Source organism: Lissotriton helveticus, chromosome 12, assembly GCF_964261635.1.
Source record: "Lissotriton helveticus chromosome 12, aLisHel1.1, whole genome shotgun sequence".
In the NCBI taxonomy this organism is placed as follows: domain Eukaryota; kingdom Metazoa; phylum Chordata; class Amphibia; order Caudata; family Salamandridae; genus Lissotriton; species Lissotriton helveticus.
In genome coordinates, this window is record NC_136073.1 from 611,676,812 (window position 1) to 611,698,084 (window position 21,273).

The 21,273-nt window shown below is 47.9% G+C and overlaps 1 protein-coding gene across 1 annotated transcript in view; it reads right to left on the reverse strand.

Annotated features, from left to right (window-relative positions):
• The window catches only part of TAGLN2 (transgelin 2), a 143,914-nt gene that overhangs the window by 12,248 nt on the left and 110,393 nt on the right, over positions 1 to 21,273 (reverse strand). The window contains exon 4 of the mRNA XM_078669448.1: positions 13,862 to 13,964. Coding sequence (XP_078525574.1) covers positions 13,862 to 13,964 — 103 coding nt within the window. The remainder of the gene's footprint in view (positions 1 to 13,861; positions 13,965 to 21,273) is intronic.

A 21,273-nucleotide genomic window follows, 5' to 3' on the forward strand; every position in this document is an offset into this window, starting at 1 on the left:
AGGTCATGCAGCCAGCGCCGGACGTGTAAATGTGCACAGGCGTTTGACAATCGTGGCCAGTCGTAGCAGCAGGAGAACAGGAGAGCGTGCAGTTTCTGGGCCTGCAGGGGGACAGGCGAGGGTATGGGGTGCACGTTAACGGTGAGGGCAAAGGTGGCGCGCCCCCACCGAGTGCAGCGATGCGTGGCCGTCCAGAGAGCGCCCAAGAGCCCGCCAGTCGCACCCCCCGTCACTCACCCCCCAACCCCGGAGCCCGCCGCCCGCTCCCCCCGCCCGCCGCCACACGTCCCAGGCAGCCTCCAAAAATCGAGGCCCCGGCTCCCAAGGCCGGACCAGGCCGCAAGAGTCGGTCGCGTACCGAGGGGCCGCACCTCCACCAACGGAGACAACCGGGGCCAAGCAGCGGACCCGGGAGAGCACAACAGCGACCCCAGGGCCGAGGGGGGCAACGCAGAGGCCGCCAAGAAGACTCACCAGGCGCTCCGGCGCTGCAGATTAACGGCCCGCGAGGCACAGCCGGCCTCAGCACCCCTCCGCTGTTCCGCCCGTTCTCGCCGTCCCCCGTCCTCCAAACTTGGCAGGCTGCATCAGGTGGTATTAGGGGTCGGTTTCAGGCATATCCCGACCCCAGCGCAGTGCTGGATCTCCTGCGAATGGCCCCGTTCCGCTCTCGCTCGGCGGAGCTCTACAATCAGGCGGCCATTCCGTTCGCCTGCGTAGCCACGCCCCCTACATCACAAATTCTTTAATAGATATCAAGGTGAAGGAGAAGACTTTGACTCCAACATCTCTGTTCTGCACAGTCTGGCCTCTGTCAATTAAAAATATTTACAGATCAGTTGATCAGGGATCAATTCGTATGCCAATGCAAGGACAAACAAATTCGCCAAAAGTTATTGTCTCTAAGTAACCCCACTCTTGATGAGACCATCAAAACAGTGAAAAGTATTGAAACGTCCCAGATTTCACTTAAGGAACTAGAGAATAAAACCCTTGAATCAGTAAATGTGGTTATAGGTAATGGTAAGAGTAAACAGGTTGACATTCGATATTCTTCCGCAAGAAATACTGCGAGTAAAAACTCCTGTGTGGGGAAAAATGTGACCAAATTTTCTAATACAAAACATGTGTTATCGCTGTAGTAACTCACCTCACCAGAAGGGTGGAAAGTATCCAGGTGCCAATGTTGTTTGTAATTATTGCAAAAAAGTAGGCCAGTTCGCAAAAGTATTCTTGAAAATGAAAAATAAAAAAATAAAAACGGTTGAGTGCGTGTTGGAATCTGATCAAGAGTCGGATTCTGATGTCTCAGTAGTTACTGATGTGCATGATTATGAATCTGTTGAAGGTGATCCAAGTAACTGTGTTGATCCTATAGTTGAGATCTGTGTTGGCGATAAATCTCTAAATTTACTTGTTGGTTCAGGCGCCAGAATCACAATGATAACACAAACAATTCAGTGAAACATGGGAAGACAGACCTCTTGAGCCTCCCGATCGCTCCACCGTTTCATATGAGGGATGGAAAATTGAACTCTTGGGTTACATCAAAGAGGTTTTAGTTTTCGAGAGGAGAAAAATTAGAAGCAAGATCTACGTTGTCCTCAAGGGATTGAACATTCTAGGCTGGTACCACCAAGGGTTATTTGGCATGATGCTCAAGCCAGGTACAAAATAACAAGTTCTTGTATTTTCAGAAGTGTATCACCAATGTAAGTGGAAGGAAACATTTCTATCGGTTTTCGGTGATGGTTTGGGAATGATACGAGGTTTCAAACATAAGATCGTAAAGGAAGGAGCCCTTGACGTTAAGCACAAGTTGAGGGGTGTGCCTTTCAGCATCAGAGACAATCTTGAAAAAGAACTAAAGTCTATGCGTGAACAAGGCATCATCAAGCCTACAGAGTCTTCTCTCTGGCTCTCACCACTGGTTGTTGCATGCAAGAAGTGTGGGAAGCTACGTGTTTGTGTGGACTTGAGGTCCTTAAATAGAGATTTGGGTTGATTCTCACCCCTCACCCAAGATTTGCGACCTGTTTGCTTGTGGTAGGGTGTCAAGGTATTTTTCCAAGTTAGATCTTGCCAGTGCGTATCATCAAATTGAGTTACATCCTGAATCATGCACCCTCACTGTGTTTGTGTCACCCTTAGGTACTTTCCAATACAATCGAATGCCCTTCGGGCTTGCTTCAGCTGCCTCGGTCTTTCAACGAGTCATGCAGAATCTACTAGGTGGTATTGAGGGAGTTTTAGTATTTCAAGATGACGTGTTGATTCATTCCAAAGATATCCCATCACGATCTCTTACTGAGCAAGGTTTGGGGGATTTTCACGAACATGGTGTGGTGGTCAAATCAGAGAAGTGTACATTTCTCAGTGAGGAGATTGAGTACCTTGGTCATCTTGTTTCTGGTGAAGGAATTAGACCCAGGAAGGGGAGAATAGATGCCCTTACTCATGCCTCTGCTCCAGTGGGCAAGACCGGAGTCAAATCTTTACATAGTCTCTTGGAATATTATTCAACATTTATTTCCAATTATGCTACCATTGTACACCCCATTAGCTCTCTTCTTAGAAAAGGTATGGAGTTTACATGGTCTGATGAGTGTGCGTCTGCTCTCCAATGTGTGAAAGAATCTCTCAAAAACAGTGGAGCACTTAAACCTTATGATCCGGATCTACCCTCATGCATAACAGTGGACACCAGTCAAGTTGGGTTGGCGGCTGTATTGACCCAGAATGGTCGCAATGACGAGAATACCATTGCATTTGACTCTAGTCTTAAGAGTTGGAGAGCTTTAATAATCCGTAATTGAAAAGGAACTCCTATCTTATTTGTGAGCAATTGAAAAGTTTCGCCCATATGTCTGGGGCAGACGCTCCTTATTGAGGACTGACCTCAAGCCTTTGATCAGTATACTTGGTGCTGGCACCAATAAATGTTGTTCCCCTAGGTTTCTCCGGATGGTGCCTCTCCTTCTGCAGTATCAATTCGACGTTGTCCATGTCTCCGGTGGTAGGATCATCAGGGCTGACTTTTTGTCCTGTTTCCTGTGAATGAGGATGAAGGGGAACATGGTTTCCTAGATTCTTGTGAAGATGACTCTGATGACTGTTTCGTAGCTTCATTTGATTTACAGGAACATGATCTTGGCACAGACGAGAACTGGTTGAGTGCTCTTAGCAATGGTGATGTCTTGAAGCAAGTGTGTGAGTGGCCCAGAGAGCGTGTTCTTTTTCCACGTCTCCAACCTTTTTGGAAGGATGAGTCAGACATTTCTCTAGAAGATGGAGTTTTGCTACGCTCAGACAAACTTATTCCCCTGCAGAGCCTCAGAAAAGGGATTATTGCAAAAGCTCATGATGGCCATTTGGGTTCTACCCTTAAAAAGCGAAGTATTCGTGAGGTTTTCTGGTGGCCCTCTATGGATGCTGAAATCAATGATGTGGTTGATGTGTGTTGTGTGTCGTACAGCTGACAAAGGGTTGAAAGTGTCGATCCCACCTCTCCTTCCTATTGAGTGTCCATCTGGACCTTGGACTAAAGTCGGTTTGGATATAATGGGTCCTCTTGAAATCTTGCCTGGTGGTTGTAGATTTATTTTGGTTCTTTTTATTATTGGTCAAAATGGCCAGAAATCAAACTAGTCAAGGGTCCTTCTTCTGCTGTTGTCATATCTTTCCTTAAAGTGTTCATGAGGAAAGGGTTTCCTGAGACCAGGGTCACGGACAATGGGACACAATTTATTAGTGCCATTTTTTTCGTCTTTTCTACAGTCATGTAACATTAAACATGTAAGGAGTTCCCTTTATCAACCCCGGTCTAACAGCCTCGTTGAGCGCATAAACAGAGTGGTGAAGTCCTTGGATAGCATGCTCTGGTTCTATAGGATGACTCCATTCTGCGACCAAAGTATCTCCTTTTGAACTTTTAAGGGGAAGGAGGGCTAACATTAGCGTTAAGCCTGCTTGGATAAATAAATGGGTTAAGACCATATCTGATGTCGAATATCTTATGGATTTCTGCCAGAGAAAATGTTTCTATCTCACAGTCTAAACTAAAGTCCTGATATGACAAAAAGAACGCTGTTAAGACGGTCCCTGTTATTGTGGGAGATTTGGTGAGTGTAAGGTCTCTCATACATGTTAAAAACATGCAAAGCAAGTTTGTTGCACCCATTTCTGTCACCAGGGTGGGGAGGAATGCTGTTCAAGTTGAAGGAGGAAAGTGGTGGAATGTAGGTAAGATTGTTTAAGTCAGGAATGTACCACTTGTTTCTGACTCTTCAAGTCATGACGTTCTTGTGCCTTCTGAGGTTCCGGTTAGAAGCATGAGCTCTAGAGCTATCCCCAGCAGATACCGATTTTAATTTCATGTTCAGTACCATTTCTTACTCTCCTTGGCTTGTTATTTTCTTGTTGTTTTTATCTTTTGCTTTATATATTTTATTTTATTGAGAAAAGAGGATATGTTGTATTCTGTGCCTTACTTTACATAGTGCTGTAGCCCTATGTTGCAGCTCAATGTTCTAATGCTTGTGTCATTTCTGTTAGAATGTTCTATGGTTGCCTTGTTGCTGGGTTTGTTGTATTCAAAAGGTTTGGAGGGCGGTTGGAGCTGGATGGAGATCTGCTTATGTCTCCTGTCTGCCGTGTAGCCTACAACAAATAGTTGTGAAAAAATCTTTATCGTGCCTGCTTCATCACTACACATTTGACATCTATATCCGCTAAATGAATAACTCACTTATTTGTCAGATATTAAAATTCAAAAAGGAGTCACACTAGCGTAACTGGCGTAGAAACAAAAAAGCCTACAAGGTACTGTTCCTGCTAAAGCACAAAAGAGAGGGAGGACTTGGGCGTCACCTCGAGACAAAACAAACTCACTAAACTTTCAAACTCAAGCAACAACATGCACACATGTTGGATGCACAAGAGAATTTGCTGCTCATTAGTAGAACAATATCTGGGGAAGTTTACTTTCTGAAAATATTGCTACAGGTATTGCATGGAAAAATAAGGTGTAACCCACTAAATAGCCTTGTTGTAATTGGTACACTGATTTTTTTAATTAGGTAGCAAGAAGGGACAACCGATGGCTTAACAGTCTTTCAGAAAATTAAACTGTACCATGTATTCTTGAATTGCTTCCATAACCACAAAGATGGGTTTAGAAAAGCTAATTTCTGAGAAGTTCCACTCCTGGCTATAGCTGAGCATCCAGGCAAATGCCGATGCGAACCAAATGTACAGCACTTTAGCTGCAACACAATACCCAATGAGAACTTTAGAAACACATCGCCCTTGCCACCGTTCCACATATCCACAGGACGACCACCGGCCGCAAATCATTTTCCTACCTCACCGCCAAGACATGGAACACTCCTCACCCACCTGCGACAGACCCAGAACCTGCTGACCTTCAGGAGACGTCTCTGGTCAAGACCTGGCTGTTCGAGCAGTAGCTGCTTTTTTGGAAATGACAATGCTCTGTATGCAACTATGAATTGTAGCAACAGTGAATATTAAAACAAGAGGTTTACTTTACAAAAACACATTTGACACAATGTACTTATGATCTGAAAAACATACATTTGGTGCTAATATGTTATGACATACGCTTATTTTGCATGGCTGTACTTGTAAGTAACACTTTCGATGCACTGCTTGCGTACAACCACGACAATGAAGCTTCTCAGCGTCTGGTACATGACTGAGAAAACTTTTGAGGAAAGAATGGAGTCACTCCGGATGAGAGCGCACTGGAGTGGGAGCGGCTGAACTAGGAGGCCCACAGGCTACCTCATGCAGACGCAATTGTGTTTTAATGCGCTTGTTGGGTGGCAAAGGTTGAGTCTCACAGGTTTAAATGATTTGCTTATGGTCGGTTTGAAGCCTCTAGCTGTACCTAAACTGAGCCTGGAAGAACATCCATTAGATGCACTGTTAGACTTGGTATCTTTTGGCGTGTTTCCCCTGTATTTTTGCTTTCTGACCTCTCGGTTTTGACTTTTTGCTGGTTTAGTGTCTCTGCGCACTTTTTCACTGCTGTTCAGTGTTAAAGTGCAAGTGCTCCTGTTGTAAATTGTTATTATGGAATGGTGTTTCCATGATTGGCATATTTGATTTACTGGTAAGCCCCTAGTAAAGTGCTACTAGTGGGCCTGCAGCACTGCTTTTGCCATCCACATGAGTAGCCCTGAAACGGTAACTCAGGCCTGCCAGTGCACAGCCAGTGTGCAGTCTGGTATTGCCATGTTGACTTGGCAAGTGCACAAACTTGCTAGGCCCTAACCTTCCCTTTTCTAACATGCAAGTCACCTTTAAGGTAGGCCCAAGGTACCCCTGTGGGCAGGGTGCAGTGTATGCCAAGAGGTGGGACATGCCCTGATGTGTGTGGCTTGTCCCGATAGTGAAATACTGCCAATTTTGTTTTTCACTATTGCAAGACTACCTGTTCCCATAGGATAGAATGGGGAATTTGCTTATAACCTCGTATAAACATAACTACCCCTGGGAACAAGGTAGGAAAATAAAGTTTAGCATGCCTAAACTCTTAATGTCAAAATGCATATTTTAGTGAGGGTGATTTTTACATTCGGTGTTTGAAAATACCACTTTTAGAAAGTGGGTTTTTTCTTGCTTAGCCATCCAGTGTGCTGTTATATTTCAAATTGATACCCTGATATAGGTCCAGGGAACATCATACACTTTCCCTACATCATTTTATATGAACGAGCCTTATAAGGACATAACTCCAAATAAGGACAGACTGCCTTGTATGGACATAGCACCCTACAAGGACTATAGCCTTTTATGGACTAAACCGGTCACCTAGTTCCATGCAGAGGGTGGGTTTTCCCCAATCGATATTGCCAAGACGTCATCCTTAGCGCATATGTATAATTTAGGAGTACACTCTCCAGGAGGTACACTTCACCTCTCCCATCGACGCACAAGGTTTAATCCCTAACGTCTTCCTCATACTGAACAATGGGGAACATATGCACATAGACTGTATAAATACAGCACCTCTTGCTATCAGTAGGCAGGAGGGAACCGAGACTTCAAGGCCGACACTGACCAGAGACGCTGCTGCTCCGGCATGCCATCGCTCCACCGGACAGTGGTCCTACGATCCCTTGTGGGGTGTCCAGCTGAAGTCCAGGATGAAGTCCCACACTCTCACTATTCAGGTATGGCGGGTTCAACTAAATCCTGGTGGGATTCTTGGATCTTAGACTTAGGCTTAGGATCTCTCGCACCTACTCACATGCTAGGTACATCTAGACAGGCATCTTAGGAGCACACACTTTATTTTATAAATGGATTTTATATTCATGTATGTGTTCATGACTATTGCAAAATGGTAGAACAATACTATTTCTTTTTATTCACTGTACTGCTGGTTCTAGATCTCTGCTACTGTGTTCCAGTTGTAACAGCGCACTTATTTTACATGAGAAGAACGGTACAATAAATTCTTATTGTAAACACGCTCAACTGTTTCTTCTGTGCATCTCTCGGAGAGCAAAACAAGCGAGCACGAGTGACAATGAAAATAGTATATTGTTTCCACGCGTCTGAGGTTCTTATGTTCTGCGGTTGCCAAAAACTAAACTCTGATAACAGGAGATTCTAGTGGCACTGCGAGCTAGCTAATGCGAAAACATAGGCTCACATATTCGGTTGGGTTTTACAGAGTCAGTTTGCCGCCAAGCCCACAGTATATGTTATCCGTAAACAGCGTAGATCCTGCATGAAAGGGTGCTATCGGAACTACACTACGTGCCTCTGCTAGGATGTGTATTGACTGTCTGGCTTTGGAGTGACAGGGGCTGGGAATGTGTAGTGGCTCCATAGAGTCTGGATGAGTCAGGGCTGGGCTGAACAGACCTGGGCTGCATTTAGAGTAGGGGGAGGAGAATTCCTTTCACCTGAATTGGCCTTGTCTGCCTTCCACAATGCGGTCTCCACCTCCTGGCAGGAACCTGGGCCAGAGAGAAGAGAACTGGTTTGGACTCCGCACAGACACTCTGTCTGAGAGAACAAAGGGATTGTGAGTTTAAATATTGGGGCCCAGAACTTCAGAACTCGCTGGAATTGAGGAACCTGCCAAGAAGAATAGCTGGAAGAGCTGCCAGGAGGAGTACTGCACCTTTGCTGTGTTGTTGCTTTTTTGGGTTGGCCTGTAGTTGCTGCTTCTGCCTTGGGCAGTGAAAGGACTGGACTGAACTTTCTTTACTTATGCAGAGTATCTCAAAGGGCTTGAAATAGAACTTCCCTCCTGTTCTGTCGTCTCAGGGACTGCAAAGACTTCACCAACCTCCGAGTACTACTTCTGGAACCGTTGTTTCAGTTGCCACAGAGAAGGGAAACACAACCTGCTCCAATAATGACTCCATCGATTGGCTCTGTGTCTGCAGAGGGCACCGTCCGCATCTTGCACCGCAACCCTGGTCTCACTGATGAGGACTACCGACGCAGCCGCCACTGAGCCGCTGCTTGCACCATGGCCTGTGGGCACCGCACTCCGCACCGCCTCACCATCCTGGTCTTACCGACGCCGTCGCTGCTGCTAACTTCAACACCTGTGACAACATCGTGGCTGTGGGCACCGCTCTTAAGTCTCATGATGCAACACCTTGTCTCACACAGCAGTCTTGGGTGTCCCACACTAGCTCCCGCAATCCGTCTTGGTGGCTTGCATCTCAACCTGCCAGCACCGCATTGAGCACCGCCTCTCCCTGCACCGTAAGCCTTGGTCTCACCGATGCGGTCTGGACGATCATCACTGAGCCGCTGCCAGCACTGTATCGAGAGGGCACCGCTTCCACGCCCAACTGTTGCCACGACTGGCTCGCACCAATGTGCCAGCTGCAACGAGAAAGGTACTGTTACAGAGTCTGTCAACGCTTTTGCTGGCCCGTACCGACACTATTGTTTTCAGCATGGCGGTAGCCCCGGATGGAGCTTCCACGATGGCCGCATCATCCTCGGCAGGTTCTCCCCTCAGGGGTCGGATGGCGTGTATCCTTTGACGTCTTACTTGCCGCAGCTTGTGAGCTAGGAGACGGCCGCACCAGTCTCCTCCGGTGTAATAGGAGTGACGGAGAGCTGCGTATTCGGCTCTATCCTGATCTAGCGCCGCTAGTTGTTTCCGCTTTGTGCAGAGTTGGCGCCAGGCCTTGGCTGCCCCAGTGCGTTGATGCATCTGCTCTAGTTCTGCGACCCGCTTAGTGAGCTCTGCCCTTTTCTGGCTACGTTCTTTGTTGCTGGCCGTAGAGATGGCTATAAATTCTCCCCTCAGGACAGCTTTAAGGGCAGTACACTGCGTCACTAGTGAGGTGTCTGGGTTGGCATTAAGGGCGAGGTAATTTGAGATAGCAGTTTTAATTTGGTCAATGGTTGAGGCATGGTGTAATAGCGAGTCGCGCAAGCGCCAGTGTCGCGGTGGTTGCTGTGTGTGTGGAAACCGGAAGGAGGCCATGACTGGTGAGTGAGCGGATAAGGAAGCGTCTGTAGCGGAGTGGAGCAAAGGAAGTAGTCCAGCCTGGCGTAGGTTTTATGGGCCACTGAGTAATAGGTGTAGGTGCGGCTGTGGGGATGGAAATGGCACCATAGGCCTAAGAGAACCACTTCTCCGACACAGACCAGCCCTGACCGAGAGAGAGGCCCGACCTGGCTTGTGCGTTGACAGGAGCGATCGGTGAGATTGTCAAAGACTAAGTTCAGATCTCCCCCTAATAGCAGGCGTCGTTTTGTGTTAGCCGTCGCCTCAGTGAGTGCGTTGTGAAAGAATTTGTCCTGACCTTCATTGGGGGCGTATACTGAGCCTATTATGAGGGACACCCTAGCCACCGGAAACTGGTATGTTAGCAAGTGCCCCCTTATCTCGGCATCCCTTTGGAGTACTATGCTCTGGAAGGAGCGGGAAACAAGTATGGCAACCCCTGCTGATTTATTGGAGTTGGAAGAGAACATCGGTGTGGGGAAGGCAAGGGATTTCATCCTATGGTGGTCTTTGGGTATTAAATGGGTCTCCTGTAGAAGGCCAATATCGGCAGTGGAGTGTTCAAAATAGTTGAGGACAGCTCTACATATGATTGGGTTATTGAGGCCTCGTACATTGAGCGTTAAAATCTTAAGCGGTTTATTTGGCATCTAGTGTGTGGGAGAGTTGTAGGCCATATCGTGCGCAATAGGAGTGGTCCAGGAGGGTAGCGCAGGAAGGAGGACGAGGGGGACCGGCCCAAAAAAACTCCCTAAAAACCCATGGAAAAAAAAAACTGAGAACAGTTCGAACAAGTTCAATGAGCAAAATTAGTCCGCCGTCCTGGGATGACTGGTCAAGCAACAAGTTGGGGTCCATTGTGTAACCAAGAGGAGGGTTCAATCCCCCCCATCGTCCCCCTAGGTCCAGTAAATATGCCAATAGAGGGTCCAATGCTGTAAGGGCAATCATTTGGCAGTGGAGTCTTCTCCGGCAAGGCCTTCTGTGGCTGCGGTCAGGGCTGCTTATCGGCCTCTAGCAATTTCTGAGTTGGGCGGTCGCCGGGGACGCCGCAGTCTGCCTTGACGCTGCCATCCTGATGGGGATGCCTCGGTTCCCAAGGTAGTGTTGCGGTCGTCGTCTTCCCTTGGCGTCGCGAGGCCCAATAAGCGGCAGGATTCCACTAAGGAGCAAAGTTGGTGGAGTTTTCCATTGTGGCGAAAGATAAGGTGAAACGGATGTCCCCAAGAATACGATATACCCTGCTGCCGAAGATGTTCAGTCACAGGGCGGAACTGCTGGCGTTGTTGCAGCGTGATTAGGGCTAAGTCCTGGAACAGCACAAGGGAGTGACCCCGAAACGAGACAGGGTGGAGGGTTCTTGCTTTGGTGAGGATGGCTTCCTTAATCTTGAAGTCCTGGACGCACACCTGGATGTCCCGGTGGAGCGCTGGAGGCACGTGGCGGTCCCACTCTATGCCCTCTGTCTAAGACAATGTTGGCGTCCTGCGATTCCCCCAGGATGAGACGGAAGAGGCCCTGTGTGAATGTGAATAGATCGCGGGTGTCTTCGGATGACTTTACTCCACGAATCTGGATGTTGTGTCTTCGGGACCGGTTTTCTAGGTCTTCCATGCGAGTCTGAATGTCCATGTTTTGATCCTGGAGCCGGATGACCTCTTGCTGGAGTAAGGTTATTTCAGACGCTGTAGCATCGCTTTTCTCCTCGAGGGTAGCCAGCCGTTCTCCCACACCATCCACTTCCCTGCGGATCTCTCAGACTTCCATGGCAAATTCCGTCTTCACTGATTGTATGTCCTCTTTAAGAGTGAGGAACTGTGACTCCAGGAAGGCTTTCGTGATGGGCTCATCTCCGGCGGCCGGGGCGGTTCGAGGTCTTGGCCCCGGGTGTCGCGGTGGGCATGATAGGTATGGATTGTGAGCAGCCAAAGAGGTCTTTAAGGGGTTTCACTTTGTTGTTCCTGTTTTTGGACATACTTTCCAGTCTCTGTCCGGTGTGTGCTGTGTTGGGGCCAGTGATCAAAAGAGCTGCCCCCAGGGAGAGGGCCGTTGGGAGGAGGGCACTTGGCGTGTTGTCGGGCTTGCGAGTACCCTCTGCGGCCTCTCCGGGCCCTCCTCTCCACAGCAAGCTGAATGCCTCCGGTATGGGGAGAGCTGACCCCCTATGTCCGATGCTGTGCATGTACCCAGGTGCTCCCGGTACTGGGTATTGAGCTGGCGATCAGCACTCCGTGCGAGGGATGAGAGGTGGGACACCCGTCAGTCAGGCAGAGGCCCCGGTGGAGGGCTAGGAGCACCGTCGATCATGCAGGTCCCCTGCTCAGTCTCTTTTGGGCACTTCAGTATGTCAGTGACAATGGCTCAGAAACAGTGCCTCTGCTGGGGTAGACCTTCAGACCACATCCCTGTTCTATGCCGCCATATGTGTGTGCACTCCCGCTTTGTGTCTGCTAGGGGGGTATGCGCAGCAGCTCGTGTCGTGTTCCTCTGGGCCCCCAACTCCTCGACGCCCCAAGGAGTCAAGGCCCTGCCACGGCCCAAGCCGGAAGGAGAGTTTCACCGCGGTTGGCCGCGGGCCAGAATTCCAACTGGACCCCGCAGAGGGGAGTTCACGCCGGCCAGTCCAGGAGCACCCCAGACATCTTCAGTGCCTCTCAGGTCCACGCAGGGCAGGCGCTGCTGCTAGTTCGGGTGTGCTAGGGGGATCCCAAGATTTACCCCTTCTCCACCCCCGGGCAGGGTCCAGGAGTCCACGTGGTCTAGGCCCCACTATCACCCAACAATTACGCCATGGCCGCTCACCGTGCATCTTGTGGCTATTTCTGAGCCATCTCGCTTCCGCTCCTGGTCCGCGGCGGCCCCCGTGGGCTCCCACTTTGGTGGCGCCGCACACGGTGTGCCCCGGTCAATGGCCTCCGGATGGTCAGGGCGGGGGTCTAGGCCCGCCCGATCCAGCGCGGCAGGGCGACCGGCCCCGGCCGGCTGCAAGGAATGGGTGGGGGTCTGCGGCGCTGATTAGGGGGAGGGCCCCGGTGACTCCAGCCAGAGGGCAAAAAGCCAGGAGTATTACTGCGGGCTCCACTTCCGAGGCTGCAGGCTTGCGTAGGCCGCCACCGGGCTCTGTGTGTCTTCTGCGGGCCTGATTTAACCCTGGATCAGGGATCGCCGCGGCCCAGGGTGCCGGATAAGGCCCGAGGCCCGCTCGCTGCACGTTGCTCGGGCTCAACAGAGGGTCCCGCGGTTCATCTCTGTGCCGTCGGAAGGCACCAGGGTAAATACCAAAGGGTCTCCTTCCCGCGGCATGGGTTGCTGGTTGATTTCCACTGGTGGTGTCCGGTGTAGCCCTCCTGGTGGGCCGTCCGGTGATCGGCAGTCGCAGCACCGGGAGGATCAGCTGGTCAGAGAACTGGTAATAAGGAGACCGGGAGCTGGCCTCGATGGTAAAGTCTGCAAACCACCTCTTTGTTGAGGCCGCCCCGTCGTGGGACAGCCGGTTCTGTCTCCCTGCGACACCCGCAAGTCACCCGCAGCGGCTGCTGCAATTGGGATTTCGGACTCGATCTGGGTCCAGCGCCTGCTGCAGGACTTCACCGTGTCACCTCAAGCTGTTCGGGCCCCAATGGAGCCGTACTGTGCTGGTACGGGCGGGCGATGGGCAGGAGCGAAGAACAGTGCGTCCTACCTCGCCGCCATCTTGGCCACGGCCCCAGCAGGGGTTATTTTAGGATTGTAACTCCTTTACCCTGACAAGGAGGAAGGGTCCCTACTTGGACTAAGGTGCAAACCCTTGCCAACTAGAGACCCTCATTTCTAACATGCACCAAAACTCACAGAATGCACCAGTAGTACCCACTTCAGGGGCCACTGGAATTAGGAATTTTCAGCTGCTGGGTGTTCCACATAGTTATACATTTTGAGCACTTGACCCACCATTGGTTGCATAATTGGTAGTTCATGAAAATAATTATTTCTTAGCTTAAATGGATCAAAAGTATTAAAACAAAAAGTGCCACCGAGGACCCTACCCTCTGAAAGCTTAACTGGTGGCCTTTCAGATGCAGATTGCTATATTCAACTGGTAAGGATGTGAACTTTAAGACCAGAGACTGCTAATATGTGCTGAAATGCCAATAAAACAAAATACTATTACAACAGAATGTGCAGCATCATTTTCTTTTCTTGCTGCATAATTGAATCAACCCTGCCGTATAATTTGGTACTGATCCATAATTCTAGTGACCACGCCTCTATATATGCCCGAAATTCCAAGCAGTATGTCCTTGTAACGCAAGGGTGGCCGAGTGTTTCGTTCTGTCAATTACTAGGACTGATGTAACTACTTACTTGGTGAACCAGCTGGGGTCCCCTTTGAAACGGCCATCACTCTTTGTGACTGCGAGCCCACCAAGGTTCATGAGGGTCCTCTGTACACTTGGCATCACCTTTCCTGTAAAACACAACAGCACACTTTACTGAACCAGATGCAAGCTGTTTTACAGTTAAGAACTTAACTTCATTTGACATTATAAAGTTGGACCAAGCACAGCCTAGCCTTTGGGTAAAGGTTTGGAATACAGTTTTTAATAGAGAAGGGATTCTTTTTACCAAGTACTTTGTTGGTACGTAGTAGGATAGTGTAGGGTGCAGCAAGACAGGCCTACTAGCACAACAAGCAGTCATAAATAACTATACAACATTCAACAAGGATGCTATACAACGTCAAAGTCAATGATAGCTTTATTTGATTTAAAATGTAAATCATGAGAGCACAGTTTAAACATTTAAAAAAATTAAAACACGTACAAACAAATATACATAGACAGCAAACAAGTTAAGAAAATGTACAGGCATGATTAAGAATTAGGACTCATATTTCACATTGTTTTCCTGGAGTTAATAATGCTTTTTAAAAAAGTGACAATAAGAGGCCTAAACATTTCATTTTCCATAACTTAAAGGCCAAAAGCGCTATGCGACATTTTCTTAATCCCAAAGTTTTTTTAAATTGGCAATATAAATCTTTTTCTTGGGATGGAAAAGAACGTACAAAATAAAAGGATGTGTAACATAGAATGCTGTGATACGTCGTCACACGGACAAGCATCCAGAGCCTTGGACCAGTCATTTGTAACTGGGAAACTAGTAAGTCTGTAGAAAGACCCCAAGCGAAAAAGAGTCAACCACATTCTGTCAAAACTCCCAGGTACACAAACTAGATAGGGCTGAATACCATGACAAGAGAACATCAGCTGATTATCCAAAACTGTAGGTTTGACAATTTCTTGAATCAATCTAATTGATTGTAAATGAGCTAGACAATCTGATTTCAATATCTTTCTTGAAATTGAAGCAATAGTACCAGGCCTGTCAAACATATACAACCAAAATAATGTGTGATGCAGCACTTCGAACAGTACTTTTGACGCTATGAAGGTCTGAAAATAAAAGACCCGATTACTACACAATCTAACAATATTGCTTTGAAAGGGGAAGCCAAGTTACCAGGCAGGGACTGAACCTCATGACTTTGGGTTACAGCAGGTGTCTGCTGCAAAGTCTTACCATACTTGGGCATCTAACTTGCGAGGACATCTAAGGCTCTTGTATGCAAAACAGAGAACTGGACCCAAGATGGCAGAAGTCAAAGCAAGAAACAGTATCAAAGAGCTCAGATTGCACCCAATCTCAGGCTGCAGCCACGTCCCTGTAGATGCAGTGGTCTCAAGCAGAGCATCTTGCATAATACCCAATAGATGCAAAGCGTAACATAACCGCGCACCAATCTTAGGAAATTTAGTCCTCATCTACTGGCTGCACCCCTCACTATCCGAGAGTCCAAAAATGTAAGTTGCACCCATAGGTCAGCAGTTTGCTGGAGTGCATCCACTACACAACACAAGGTTGAGATAACAAGCCCCGTTAACACCGGGGCACCACTCCCAGAAAGCTAACCTTAGGACTGACCCTGGAGCCTACTGCAATCTCGTCAGTGTGCAGTTACTCTACACATTCCTGCATTATGCCTCAAAATAGGGTTTTTAATTTACGTCAACATCTGGCAAAGGATATTAGTTAACAGGATAATGTTCATAGCCTGGCCACCAAATTAACTATATGAAATATTATGGCTACAATAAGATGATATACCAGTATAGTTTATTCTACCTTCAAAAAAGATAGCATAAGATGGAATGTATTCACTCTGCTTAATGTAGGGAGTGTGTTGCAGGGAACACGGGGCATCAGACAACCTGGAAACCCACAGAAAAGAGTGCAGTTGCCACCATATACTAAGCCTGGAAGAGCAACTGTTGAATCATGGCCATCAAGGCCACAAGCCTTATTGAGCCTTTAGGGCACCCGGTAAAACCCTTTAAAGTCGTCAGATGGCACTAGTGGGCACTTCTATAAATATGAGGAATGTCAGAAACGGGATTGTTTCATAATTGGGGTAGAATTTATTTTTGTGTCTTCCTTATATGAAACAAGATCTGCAAAGTTGCCATCAGATGTGCCTGCGTCCCTTAGTGCTCCAACTAGATAACTGCTCATAGGTGGCCATTCGAATGAAGATGTAATGGCAAGATATTCTGTCTTTTGAAAAATGGTAAATAGGTCAACTGATTTTTGGGAGACGGACAATGATATGCCAAACAACTACGATGGATCAACAGTGATAAGGCACGTGTGGGTAGAAATGATTGCATTAGTGCCAGAGCCGTTGTGGGGTCAGGTGGGGGAGGGGGCACACGACAATAGGGCTACTAAGCCCCAAACATGGTGATTGTGGTTGTTTGCAACTGGTTCCCGTCCTGCTATGGCTCTGCACACAGGCCCAGGACTCTATACTTGAATCACAGGAGAGCAAGGGCAAACAGTCATAGGGTACTCAGGGAGGTATTGTGAGGTGCACCAGCTCACACTTTAGTCAACCAACAGACACAAAACCTTTAATGCCCTGCCTAGTGCTTGTCTTTTGGAAAAAAGAAAGTATGCTTTGAATACAGAGCAGTACTAAAAAATACATAATTCAATCCAGGTTATAGGAAGTGATTCTGGTCATGATTGTGGAGTTACACACACCCCACATCTCCTTTTGGGCTCTCGCCTACCTTGGTAACCCTTTTTGCTTTTGTTCCCCAGCAATTTTCTCAAGACTGTTTCAAGGCATTCAGAAACCTTGCATAGTGAGGGACAGGCTTAGGCCTCTCTACACAAGCTTAGCGTGATGCTAGCATGAAAAAGCCTGAAAAAACTTAGCACATGAAGTTGGCAGTGGCTGCTCCTCTGCTAAGGCGGAGGAGCGTTGCCCCACTGTCTTCAGCAGTGGAAATAAAAGGACAAATCAAATGACAATAACTTATCATTTTATTTGTTCCTGCTGCAGCGTCTTTTTGGCGGGCGGGCTGCTTTGCTCTCGGAGTGGAGTGGAGGAGTGGTGAGCACACTAAGTGCACAATGACTATTGGCTGGCCCTCTCGGACCGGCCAGTCAGGCATACTTAACTTTACAGGCTGGATGGAGAAAATGCCCAGGTTCCCATTCCCTGGCCAAGCGCCCAACCACCGCACTCACACCAACCAAAAAGCTGCATTGCAGCGTTGTGATTGGTCAGGAGAGCCTGGATGTGCTTCCTGTTCCTGGCTGGGAGAGACGCAGCAAGAACACGGAGGAGAGACGCAGCACAATGGAGGAGAAACAGGGCTAAGAGGTAAGTTTATTTTCCATTATTTTTTACAACCCTCTCTGCCACCTCCCTCCCTACCATCCCAATCTGTGCCGGCCGCCACTCAAACTAGGACTCAAATGGCAGGGAAACACCAATATACCATGCAGTGGATATTCCAGTACAATTAGCTTGCCCCCAGCCATGTTTTCCTGCTTACTCAAACGTTGCTCACAGCCTATCTCTATGGTGAGTTGCTCTGCCTCTTTGCTACCAAGAAAATGAAGGCTAGCTTGCTCAGACTAAATGTGTTCATATTATTGTTGCTATTTGAAGGTCAAGTCGCTTGTACGGATGGTGTCAGGCTAGACACCAGTTTGTATTTGTTTTAATCAATCATACGACTTTTCGAAATTACAAGTACTAGGTTATAAATGAGTGCTTTGCCATTACTTCCCAAGAGTTTTACATTCAGCCATGACGGCGTAAATTTTGTCCAGCTGATTTTGATTCACAGATTATTCATTTATCTTATTTTTAACCCTTTCACAGTTCAAATATTGTGAGAATATTTTATTTGACCAATCCTTGTGCTGTAGGCCTGTACATGACAGCATGCAGTGACCAGGGCTAGACCAGACTCCACACGAGAGCCCCAGGTACAGAAGGCAAGGCAGAGGATTCTCCACTGGGAAATCTGGTGAGACCCCCAGAGTTTGGCTTGCTGATCAGCTCTGACAGCACCTATGCAATTACATGTTCATGAAATATAAAGTTGGATTGTGTTTATTCAACTGAACTTCGTTATGGGATTTGGTATTCAGAGTTAATATTTGCCACTTGGGCAGGTTACCATAGGAAAAACTGATTAGGAAAGGTATAGGGAGTTAAATGCATGCATGAAATCCACAGCGTAAGAGTAGGGAATTCTAGAAAGTGCAGGACATGGGCAATGATTGCCCAAGATGCAGTGCCTTGTGGATGAGTAAGTGTAGGCACGAGGAACGCCACCACTAAATATTTGCAATTGGAGACCACAGCCTATTGAGGCTAGCAAAGGGGTCAGAAGCCAAGTGTGAACATACTCTAGAGCAGGGGTCTCCAAACCGGTCCTGGAGGGTCGGATCCATACCAGATTTTTTGGATATCCCCATTGAGATACATGTAGTTATTTAAAAAATCTGGCATGGATCCGGCCCTCCAGGACCGGTTTGGAGACCCCTGCTCTAGATACTCTAGATGCTTCCACGAGAGCAGGTGGGAAGAGAGGCAAGTCCCACCCTACCCCTTACAACACATCTACCTCACCACTTCGAGGATGAGCAGTGCACACAGTGGCATAGTTGGGGTGGGGGGGTCTTTGGCGGGGGTTCCACCACGGGCGGCTCTTTTGGGGGGTTGGCGGCACTTCCCATGAGGTTACGGACGCCACCCCTGAAAAGGGTTGTCTGTGGTGAGGCAGGAGGAGTGGGGGCCACACAAGGGTCAGCGCCGAAGAGAGTTGCACACCAATGATTGGGCATGTGACTGGAGGGTGGCGGGCATGAAGGAAGTGCAAGCAAGGGAACCAGAGAGCAGGCAGCCACACCCGAGTGAGCCAACAAGCCGCACCAACCTACTGCCGGCCACCTCAGTTTGTTGCAGGGAAGCCATCCAGTGCCCATGTACTTATCAGCAGTCAGTGCCACTATAGTAATTTTGGTATGTATGTGGGTCGGCAAACTCAGGGACCGCCCCAGGCGGCAAAAGCTTTAGCTACATCATTGGTGACACAAAGCTAACAGGCACCTAAACTTTTATATTTTTTTGCTTCCTCTCATTCACAACCAGGTACACTACATAAAGCCCCAGCTTAAGTAACTCCCGCTCATACTAGGTTCTCTCAATATGATAAATGCACAGGCAGGTATAGAGGGGTCAGAGCTGCAGATTCTAGAGCTGGGGAGTCAGGTTCGGATCTCGGCGTCAGCTCAACCATCCTGTGATTCTGGGCAAATCACTAATCTCCCAGTGCCCATGGGCAGCCCCTGGATATCCTCACGTGCGATAAGCTGCACTATAAAAATCTACTAATTGCTATGCAGGATTGGGTAAGGTGCAACGGTGATGAAAATAAAGATTATTTTCCAGAAGAAGGCCCCTTTGACAGAGTGCTTGAATAAACTTTAGAAAAGATTTAAGAACCACAAAAACAAATCTTGTCCAGAGCAATGGTCATCCTTCCTAAATTGGTACAAGAATACCATGAAATAAAAGTAGGAATTGGAGCTACAAGGGCTGAAAGCACAGATGAGAAACTGAGAAAGTAAATTTACCACTTAAGGGGCAGTATTACGGCTAGTGCCTGGACTGTGCCACCCCCTCTTATGTATTCACCCAAAGGACTTGTGATAGTCTTGCAACAATAGAGGAAAAGGAGGAGGATGTATTAACATTTTAAGAGTCCCTATACTGGCTGGTGAAGGGAGTGCTCGGTTTGCAGCACCAGAGAATAGAGCAGTGCCAGTCACCAAGCAAGGCACTGGCAGACTCCACGCAAGAAGTGTGGTAAGCAACAGCGCTACAAGCTAATGTGCGCAGGAGGGCGATATGACAAGCCGAAGATGAAAGGCTGATACAACTCCACTCACCATTTGAGATGCAATCTTTCTCTGGTCCCTACCCTTCTAAAACTGACTGTTGCTCTACTCGGGGCGCTTACTTGAGGTATCTTGCCCTTTGGACGCCTGCTCCGATGCAGAGAGGAGGAGTGATGACCCAATGTGCTGCTGAAAAGCTGCTCCATCTCCCCATTCGGAATGCAATCTATGGGTGGCCCAACTCACCGAGTCCCGCACGCTTGCCTTAAAGTATCTTTCGGAGTTGCTCAAGTGATTCCTATAAAATGAAAGGGACCCAGACAGAGTGTGGAGAGATCAACAGGAAAAAGTGATTGCCCCAGTGTCCCCCTTGGATTTAGCATGACTATTTCATGGTGAAGTTCAGGGTAAGAAAGAGGCATGATCTGTCTCACAGGCACTCCATGATTCCCGCAGCACATCCTCTTGATTCGCCAGCCGTGTTGTCTGTCATTCCTATACTACTCGCCAAGCCTATAATTTTGGAAAGGGTGTCAAAATTACTCCAGCTGCCTCTCTCAGGGGTCCCTCAGTCTATATGTAGGTTGACATTATCCAAATGCCCCTAAGATTTTCTTATGTTTAAGTACCACATTTAGTGTGCATGTTTCCAGATGGATTGAAGCCTACCCAGGTTCTGAGCTGATGCTATCACTGCATCTAAAACACTGCTCAGACGTTATCTCCAGGCTTGGAATCCAACTCGGGGTAAGGAGTGAAGAGGACACGAATGTTCTGTCCTCTATAATCCAAGACCTCAGTAAGGCAATTTGCATTATCCAGAACCTTTATTGTGCAAATCACTCAAAGTTCCCAGCAAAAGTAGATAAGTATAATCTGAAAACTAAAACATCTAAGATTTGCAGTGGGAAAAGCCTCTAGACACTCAATGCTCTGCCTCGGACACTGGTTATTTCAAGACACTCCTAACTAAAGGGCTAAGTTTAGTCTATATAAGTTCATAATGAGTGGGCTTCTAATTCTCAATATCCCTCAAATGTCTCTAGCTGTACTCAATTTACACCCGGCTGATGTGACTTTTGAATACTGCAAACAACTGATTTGAAGTCTCCACAGCTTTTGTTATCAGGTTCAAACTGCACAATACTCCAGCCCTACTAAAGTCAGTCACAATCTGCAGGCAGGAGTCTGGGTCATTTTCAAGATTCCCTATCCAAAGTCAGCACACCAGGCCCAATGGTGACATCTGCACCGAAACCGGTTCATCATGAACATTGCAGTGGGTAGAGAGGATGTGGCGCAGCAGCCAGTGCAGCCGACTCAGGAGCTGGGGATCAGGATTAGCGTCTCTGCGTCAGCACAACATCCTGCGATTCTTGCACATCACCTAATTTCTCCGTGCCCGCAGACAGCACTGGATACCATCACGGGTGATAAGCTGTGCTATACAAAATCTACAAACTTAACATTAAACTTAAGTGCTGTGGGCTGCCTGTATAGATCCACAAGTC